General features: G+C 43.5%; 1 protein-coding gene across 2 annotated transcripts in view; it reads left to right on the forward strand.

The window, feature by feature from the left end:
- Positions 1-8,805, forward strand: part of KLHL8 (kelch like family member 8) — a 71,788-nt gene extending 62,983 nt beyond the window's left edge. Inside the window, exons 9-10 of one of the 2 annotated variants that reach the window (XM_006115329.5) lie at positions 2,753-2,954; positions 4,768-8,803. In XM_006115329.5, the coding sequence (XP_006115391.3) occupies positions 2,753-2,954; positions 4,768-4,891 (326 nt within the window). In that variant the 3' untranslated portion in view covers positions 4,892-8,803. Of the gene's footprint in view, positions 1-2,752; positions 2,955-4,767 lie in introns of both variants that reach the window. The other variant, XM_089778090.1, reaches the window with a different exon arrangement.
- Positions 8,806-9,546: the final 741 nt, after the last annotated feature.

A 9,546-nucleotide genomic window follows, 5' to 3' on the forward strand; every position in this document is an offset into this window, starting at 1 on the left:
GAGGTAGGAGTCCCAAGGGCAAGCAGATGCTGGGAAGGGGGAAGGAGTCCTGGGGAGGGAGCGCGCACCGGGGCTCCCCTCCTCTGCGGGAGGAGGAGTCCCAGGGGGAAGTGCGCACAAGGGCTTCCGTCCGGGGGGGGGGGAGGCACACACTGGGGCTCCCCTCCTCTGCGGGGGAGGAGGTAGGAGTCCTGGGGAGAAGCACATGCCGGGGCTTTCCTCCTTTGCAGGGGAGGGAGGAGTCGTCCCGGGAGGAGGCTCTTGCCGGAGCTTCCCCCCTCTGGGGCGGGGGAGGAGAAGGCGCGTGCCGAAGATTCCCTGCCCCCACCAACACCCTGCCCCCTGTTCCCACTGGCACTCTGCTCCCACTGGCACCCTGGCCTCTGGCCCCGCCGGCACCCTGTCCCCACCCCAGCTCCCTGTCCCTTGCCTCCCCTGACACCCAGTCCTCTGTCCCCTGCCCCAGCACCCATTGGCAATCTGCCCCAGCACCCTGTCCCCTGCCCTGGCACCCATTGGCACCCTACCTGGCACCCTGTCCCCTGTCACAGTACCCCCTGGCACCCTTCCCCAATACCATGTCCCCTGCTCCCACCTGCACAGTTGGGTCCACATTAGTGAGGCTTGTGGGGGTTTTGGAGGAGTTTTTATTTTGCATCTCACTTGTGTGGCCCCAACTGACTTTTCTGTAGGTCAGTGACCCCTGACTCAAAACAGGTTCCCTGCCTTTCTCAGAAATAAAGACAATACAGAAGCTTTTTGTTTGATATAGTATTTCATTTAAAAACTAGCCAATTAGCCCATCATAAGACGGAATTTTCAGGTCTCTCCTCCACGTCAGTCTTCTCTCCTGAGCCTCCGGTCTCTCTCTCTCTCTCTCTCTGCCTCCCCCCCCCCCCCCGGCTCTCCTTCGCCTCCTGCCTCTCTCTCTGTCTCTCTTTCTCTTCTCCTCCCGCTCCTGCCTCTCACTCGGGGGACTGCGGAGCCCAAACGGCCGTTTGGGCTCCGCACTCCCCGTGCTGCATGGGGAGCGCGGAGCCCAAATGGTTGCTTGCTCCACTTGCTTCCACTTGGCGACCTGGCTGAGCGGTACAGAAGTCAGTCGAGCGCCATGGTGGGAGGCGAAGGGGGGCGGGGCAGTGACGTTCATGGCCAGGGGACGGGGCCTGGAGACGCTGTCACACCGCACGTCACTTCTGTGCTGCTCAGCCGGGCCGCAGCAGGGGAGCAAGCAGCCGTTTGGGACCCGCACTCCCCAGGCAGCACAGGCCTCCCAGAGGGAACAGCCAGCATTTCGGTGTTACAGAGTCTCAGACACTGGGCTACTATATATATATATGATGAAGCCTGGCCAACAAACCCTCAGTTGGGGCCAAGCCCCCATCTGCCCACAGCATCATAACACTGCTGCACTCCCCCTTTCCCCAGACCCTTGATCTGAATCTATCATACAATGGAACCACCTGCCCTGAGCCCCTCACATACCTCAACCCAAATTCCTGCACCCTCATATCCACAAGCCTGTGGCTTGCTTAGTACTCTAACCCTACATCTGACCCCAACACTGCCTGGCCTGAAGCCCCCTCCCTGACTCAGCATCCCCTTCTCCACCTCCTCCTGCATCCAGATTTCCTCCCAGAGCTTGCATCTCTCACCCCTTCCTACACCCAAATTCCTCATTCCCACCCCAGAGCCCACACATCCTGCCTCAACCCAGCGAGGGTAAGGTTAGACTGCAGGAGTTTTTCAGAATTCCGGAGATATCCCAGAAAAGCTCTTCTGCATCCAGGGGTGCATTTGTTCTTCCGCTTTTTTTAGTAGAAGAGCAAACGTGCTCTTTCAGTAACCACTATATTCCTCCTTCCACGAGGAATATGGAGGCTTCCAAAAGAAGGGGTTTTTCTGACATTTGGTCCAGTCTAGACAGGCCAAATGTTGGAAAAACCTCTTCCTACAGAAGAATTGGGGAAAAAAAGCAGCAGTATAAGGGTTGGGGATAGCAAGTGATGGAGAGGAGGAGAATAGAGAGGGAAGGGAGGGGCTTCGAGGAAGTGGTGGGGCAGTAGATCTTGGCTTGTTCTGTCATTTAAAAAGTGATCTTGGGTGTAAAAAGGTTGGAGACCGCTGCTCTAGACATTGCTTCGTCCTGCCATGAGGACAGGGGACTGGATTTGATGACCTCTCAAGGTCCCTTCCGGTTCTAGTATTGTATGATTCTCTGTGGATCTAAAGCAGCTTTCAGCATTTACTGAAATTTATTTTCTGGCATATTGTGAAATGTGGAATAGCTTGAATAGTCTGCAAAAACAAGGCAGCCAGAAAATTACTTAAATAGAAAGTACAAGCACACATGCCTACAAGACTGTATTCATGTGAATTAGGCCCCAAACAAAAGGACTATCTACATACTTTGTGAGGTAAAGAATTAAAAGCAAACAGCAAAAAGTTGCCTTAAGAGCACTATGATAGTGTGGCTAACATTTTCACATATAAGGGCCTAAAATTAAAGCACCTATGCCAGACTGTCCCTTCAGAGGTGAGCACCTGCCAGTCCCTTTTAACTTTTACACCCTGAAAACTTATGCCACGTACTGCTAGCTAAAGATTGATTTTTAGGAACTTAACTTCAGGCACCCATGTTTGAATTATGTGGCTAGTGTATAGTCAACCGATTGAATATCATGCAGTCTGAATCCAGGATTATTAAAATCTCCCTCCTAGCAAACAGTTATGTAATGTTTTTTCTTTGCAGGTGGCTTTGATGACAACTCTCCATTGAGCTCCGTTGAACGGTTTGATCCTCGCAATAATAAGTGGGAGTATGTAGCAGAACTTACAACCCCCAGGGGTGGAGTTGGCATAGCAACACTAATGGGTAAAATTTTTGCAGTTGGTGGGCATAATGGCAATGCATACCTCAACTCAGTGGAAGCCTTTGATCCAGTGATGAACAGGTAATTTTGAAATTAGCTTTGCTGATTTAGATGAAGACAGCTGCTGACGTATACAATGCAGAATTACTGCGTCCCTTAAATTATGTGTGGTTTTTGAGTAATTTTTCTCCTTTAGCCAAATATGCTTCTCCAGATAGGGGGGTAGCAAGAAATAATGTGGGCTTTGTTTTTATATATATAAAGCAAGCAATCCTGACTGAGAGCACAAGTCAATTTCCTATCCTCAATTAGATAACAGAAAGATATTTAATGCAAATGCTAGACTTCTAAAAATACTTTTAGGTAATTTAACAAGTGCTGTTTCATGTGGACTAAATTAATAAATCCAACAAAAATATTTAATCTAGTTACATTAATGGGTTTAAAGAATTCACTTTTCCCTGGGACCAGAGTTCAAGTTTAGATTGAGAGTCTGATTATAATGTAGTTAGTGATTTCAGCTCTCCTTTCTAGTAAGAGACTAATCTGAAACACCATACGCTGGCACATTAGGCCCAGTCTTGAGTCTCTCCCATGGTATTAGCAGTTGTGAGTTAAGCCATATGTCATTGAAAGGTTAACTTTTCTGTAACTTTTCATTCGTCTCCAATTTGACCTACATCCTTAGTGGTCACCATTAATAGACAAAGCTATTGCTTAAAAAAAGTTGAATAATGAGATGATTTTATGAAAATCTATGGCCTGGATGGCTCTAATCTTTGTGAAGGCTATGATCTTCCATCTAAACAGATGATCTTTCCCCTCCCTTTGAATAAGGGCACGTCTTCACTCGTCATACTGGAGGTTGACCTTCTGGTGTTTAATTTAGCCGATCTAGTTAAAATCCGTAAATAGACCACTGAGGGTAGCTTCAGAGGGCACCTGTACTTCTCATAGTTGCTCCGGTCAATCTCTTGCTGTGTCAAACTCAGCTTAAAGTAAACTGTCTCCAGCTACAAAGTAGAAAGGGCCCTATTTAAATGCTCTTGTTCTGGGATTTTTAATTTCAATATGTATTTAAGAGTAAACACTTACCTTTTCCTTGATATGCAGATTAATCTGCCTGTCCCTCCCATTTTCCAGTCTCTGTCTTTTTCTCACTTACCAGTTCATATCTCCCATCTCCTTGCTGAGTTAAAGGAAGCTTTTCTGATCAGAGTACAAGTTGGACCTTCCTGGTCCAGCACCGTTGGGACCTGACTAGTCTTGAACCAGGGAGTTTGCTAAACTAGGAGAGGTCAACTTTGGCCCCTTTCCTGCTAGCCTCTAGACTCGGGCTCTGCTCCACGCTGCTGAGTTCTAGCCCCCACCCACAAGTCCCAGGACTCCACTCACAGCTGCTGACTCAGCAACATCCATGCTCCTGCTGTCAGTTTTTTCCTGTGAGTAATCCAAGCCTGGATGCTGGTCCATGCATGTTGCAAGACTAGAGAGATTCAACGTGTACTATAAATAAGATCACTAATGTAAGGTAAAACTGAATTAATATAATTACGTTACTAGCCTAATGTCATTACTTCTTCTTGCCTGAGAGACTACTTTCCAAGGAGACAACTGGCAGGGAAATTACACACAACTCCCTAGGGTCTCAGTATGTGGTTGGCTGCAGAAAAGAGGGAAGCACTTGATAGGTACAACAATTAAGTGCATTCTTCAAATCTTGGTCACATTTATGTAAATGAAAGTTTAAATTAATGTTTTTCCATAGAAGTATACAATGTAAACATTATCTCTCCTATGGAGAATTTATCTTTTATTATGATATTGGTTGGAGAGAACTTTGAGGGAAAAACTAACTTTTCCCCTTTTCTTTTTGCTTTATTGTTCTTCCTAGGTGGGACCTTGTTGGATCTGTTTCTCACTGCAGAGCTGGAGCAGGAGTAGCTGTATGTTCTTGTCTTATTAGTCAGATCCGTGATGTTGGTCAGGGATCCAGCAATGTGGTTGATTGTATGTGAACTGATTCAAGCCTTCAGCAACCCCCCAGGATGGAGTGACATGACCACAAGAGCATTGCTCTGAGGTTTTTAATCATATGACATGGTTTAAAAAATACTGATTGCATCTTAGATGTGATAACTTGATGATTAATTTAGGATTCAGCTTTTCACAATTTTCTAAAGTGTATCTCCTTCAGAAAAGCCTAGGTTCATATGAAATAAGGACTGTAGTTTGAAAACCGATATCTCCTAGTAACTTTTCTAAACTAACTTCAGAAATTAACAAACATTTGAGGACATTAATCTGAAGCATTTATAATTAATAAAGTGGATATGGTCTGTGGTGAAAGAGCTGCACTTTGAATTGTTAAACTACCTCCCCCTAATCTGCAAAAAGAAATCTGAGATATGCACTCTGTATATGTAATATGTACACTCTGACAGAGCCTTAAAAAGAAAAAGTCCAGTTTGTAGCACTTTAGACAGGAATAAAGCATATCAATGCTTTGGAGATTCATTTCCCTATTGTACACCTGAGGAAACTCAGGTTCATTACCCATCAGAGGAGTTGAATGGCAGGTGCTCAGCATTTTTGAAAAGCAAAGTAATTGTTACAAGATGGAAATAAAGTCCACAACTCTGATCTGCTTCTGTGGGATTTAGCCACTAGATCATGTTTCCTCTTAATTCGGTGAAACCTACAATAGGAAACTCCTTAAGAATAAAAGCCTGTGAGAGGCTTCCTGTATAATTTTGTGTTTTAATAGAAATGGTTTGCCTAGATAGGCACAGTTTACTGGTCCTTTATTACACTCTAATTACTATATTCTTGGAAAAAGGAATGCACAATGAGAAAAATTACAATAAAAAAAAAATCTGCCTTTTTCTAAATGTAACTTTTAGTGACTTACATGTTCAGTATTGGTTAACCGAGTGATATAAGCTAGGCCAGGAAAATATAAATGTTACTGGTTTCAGCTACAAACATGCAGTCTTGTAGACTGTTTTAGTTTGAGACCCAGAATGAAACAAATCTTCAAATGAAGAATCATGGCAGCTGTTGGAATCTAAAGTCACTTTAAATAAACATTAGTATCAACAAAAATTATATATCAGGGGATTAATAGTCTTTCCTATATAGATTAATAGTCTTTTGTATATGGGTTTTGTTTGCCACATGCAGTGACACATTCTAATTAAAAAAATAAATTGTGCTATCTTTCAACAGTATGGCATTTGAAAGACCAGGAATCTATTACAGTAAAACTCCAATTGTCCGGCACTCCTGATACTCCAGCATCAAAATGGCAAGTGCTCCCGGCCAGCTGATTGAAAAGCCGGCTGCTCAGTGCACATGCCGGCTGTACTGGGACCGAGCATAAGGTTGCGGGGTGGAGTGGGATCGGGTTACAGCAGGGAAGAGAAGTGTTTTGCTCCAGGGAAGGGGAGGGGGAGGAGGATTGGGTTACGCAGGGAATCCCAGCCAGCTGATTGAAAAGATGTGCAGCTGTACTGGGACCCAAGCATAAGGTTGGGGGGCTGATTGGGTTGGTACTCCAGCATATCCGATAATCTGGCACCACCTAGGTCCCAAAGGTGCCGGATTATCAGAAGTCTACTGTATTAAGCTATTAACCATCTATATTCAATGTATGCTTTGTACATATTTATTTAAAATTTCTATTTGTAACTTTGTGTTTGGGGACCTTTCAGGCTTTTCAAGTTCATTACCTCAACCATTAGTTTAATAACAGGATTCCTGTATGTGAAACTAAGAAGTTCCTAGGAATCTTTTACATCTTGTCTAAGAGCTTGCCTTTGTCTGAATAGCTATTCAACTGTCTTCATTTTGATGATGGATTTGCAGTTAAGGTATAAGCAACTGCCTTTAATAAGTCTGACTATCTGATTTTAACTTGACAGGACGCACTTGTTTAAAACTTGAATTGCCTCAGCAAATGTTTAGCAATTTTAAAAAGTATTCTTTCCTAGTTTTAATCTATTGGAATTGTATTTTGATTACCCCTTGCTAGACTATCTAAAACCTTCGTCATTTATTTCCTCTTGGTCGGTACTATATACCAAATTAAAATACTGACGAGGGAATGATCTTGCCTTCTAAACAATTGTAATAGTATCCATATAACCTGGCAGAAAAACAAATCAGCGGGTAAAGGAAAAAATGTAAGCACCGCATTCTACAGAGAGATTTTTACATATATGTGGAAAACCTCAAAATCAAGAGCTACTTCAGCAGAAGACAACAGATTTTCACAAACCTGAATTTTCTTGACAAGATCAACAGTTTACAGTTTTCTTAAGTTCAGTGTTTGGTATTGAAATACTAGTAGAGACTGTGGGACTGGAACAAAATAGGGGAATGAAAATCCTATATTTCTTGAAGAAATATTTATTAACTAGAAATAATATGTATGTTTAGTACCATGCTAGGAAAGTTGTTAGCTTTACCAGAGATCCTAAAGCACACACATCACAGCTTTAGTATTTCACTGTCACATTTTACAATTGTTTTTTGTTTCAAAATTATTGTAGTATGGATATTCAGTGGACAAAATACAGAATGGACTGGTATTACACTGAAATATATGGAGGTTGTAATAAAATTAATAATATTCTAATTCTGAGCATAAATGGGACTTATCATAAGGATAGCTGTTAACCACTGCAAGTATTTATTGGGTTTATTTTTGGCGCCGTTCTTCCTTCTCCATGCATTCAGCCTTCAGCACACCTAAACAATTAGGTATCTGTAAAAGGTGAAGTAATATTCTCTGCATCTAAGATGACATGCCTCAAGAATTAAAGCACAGAGCTGGAGAAGGTTGGCTTCACATCAAACCCTAGACTATGGGCTGTAGCATTACTACTGTGGTAATGAATACAAATTCTAGGTTAAGTGGATCTTTGTAAGGTAGCTTTGTAGTCCTCATCTGTGTGCTTGCCTTGCACTACCCCACTGCTAAAGAGGGCTTTTATAGACTCGCTACATCAGGGGTGGACAATAATTTTTTTATGGGGAGCCACTCAAAGATTTTGGAAAGTGGTCAAGGGCCACACTCTTCAAGGATATTATGGAGGAGGCGCCAGGTCTGGGATGGAGGTTGGGAGCAGAGGGGATCTTGGTGTAAAGGATTGGGATGCAGGAGAGAGAAGAGAGTCTGGGACGCATTTGGGTGAAGGAGGCAGTTGGGACCTAGGACACAGAACTGGGATGCAGGATTTTGGGATGTGACCTAGGCGAAGGAGGGGATTGCGATCTGGGGTAGGGGATTGGGGTGCCAGATCTGGGAGGAGATATGGGTGCAGGAGGGAGCAGAAGGTTTGAGTATGAGAGGGTTGAGGAAGGGAGGGACTAGGGTGCCAGAGCTAGGCTCTGGCTGAAGGTTGCTTGCTGTTCCACATGGCTCCGCTCCATGTTGTGCTTAAAAGAAGCACACAGGATCTTTTTTGGGGGATAAGGCAACATGCCACATTTATTAAGCGTACATAGATCAATCAATACTTTATCATATGCATATGATGCACTCACACACAAGCACACTCCGTCTTGCTGTTACCAATAGTTGCTCCCCCTAACTACACTGGGAGAGGGGTGGAACTGGACTTCTGCTGATCCGGATCGATGCTCCTATGTTGACAAGATGAAAACCGGGGTTCCTCTCAAGATGCCTCATATTTATCCCTTTCATGCAGCCAGTTAGTCATCTCCTTGCCTTTTTTAATGCTGCTTCAAAAAGGATCCTTCCAAGGGCAGGCACTTGTTGCTTGATTCCCAAGGAGGTCTATATGTCCAGTACTTTAAAGACTAACAAGATGGTTTATTAATTGATGAGCTTTCATGGGCCAGACCCACTTCCTCAGATCAAATATTGGAAGAAAATTGGCACGACCATATATACCAAAGGATACAATCAAAAAAATGAACACACATGAAAAGGACAAATCAAATTTCAGAACAGAACGGGGATGGGGGCGGGAGGTAAATGTGTGAGCTAATGATATTAGAGGTGATAATTGGGAAAGCTATCTTTGTAATGGGTAAGGTAATTAGCATCCTTGTTAAGACCTAGGTGTAAAGTGTCAAATTTAAGCATGAATGACAGTTCAGAGGATTCCCTTTCAAGTCTGGTGTTAAAAGGTCTTTGAAGCAGCATGCAGGTAATCAGGTCATTGAGACAATGCCCTTTCTGGTTGAAATGGCAAGAAACTGTTTTTTCTTTGTGATCCTGTCTAATATCTGTTTTGTGTACATTGATTCTTTGGCAAAGTGTCTGAGACGTTTGTCCAATGTACATAGCAGATGGACATTGTTGGCACAAGATAGCATAAATTGTATTTCCCCCATTCCCCTTCTGTTCTGAAATTTGATTTGTCCTTTTCATGTGTGTTCATTTTTTTGATTGTATTCTTTGGTATATATGGTCGTGCCAATTTTCTTCCACAATTTGATCTGAGAAAGTGGATCTGGCCCACGAAAGCTGATCACCTAATAAACCATCTTGTTAGTCTTTAAAGTGCTACATCGTCCTGTTTTTTGTTTCAGCTAGAACAGACTAACAGGGCTACATATCTATTACTATATGTCCCGTGTTCTTTTCAATGAGCTCAGTTCACAGGTCTTATTGTCCTTGGATCTTTCTCCCAGCCTCTCT

The sequence above is a fragment of the Pelodiscus sinensis genome, chromosome 4 (genome assembly GCF_052426305.1).
Source record: "Pelodiscus sinensis isolate ZL-2025 chromosome 4, ASM5242630v1, whole genome shotgun sequence".
Classification (NCBI taxonomy): domain Eukaryota; kingdom Metazoa; phylum Chordata; order Testudines; family Trionychidae; genus Pelodiscus; species Pelodiscus sinensis.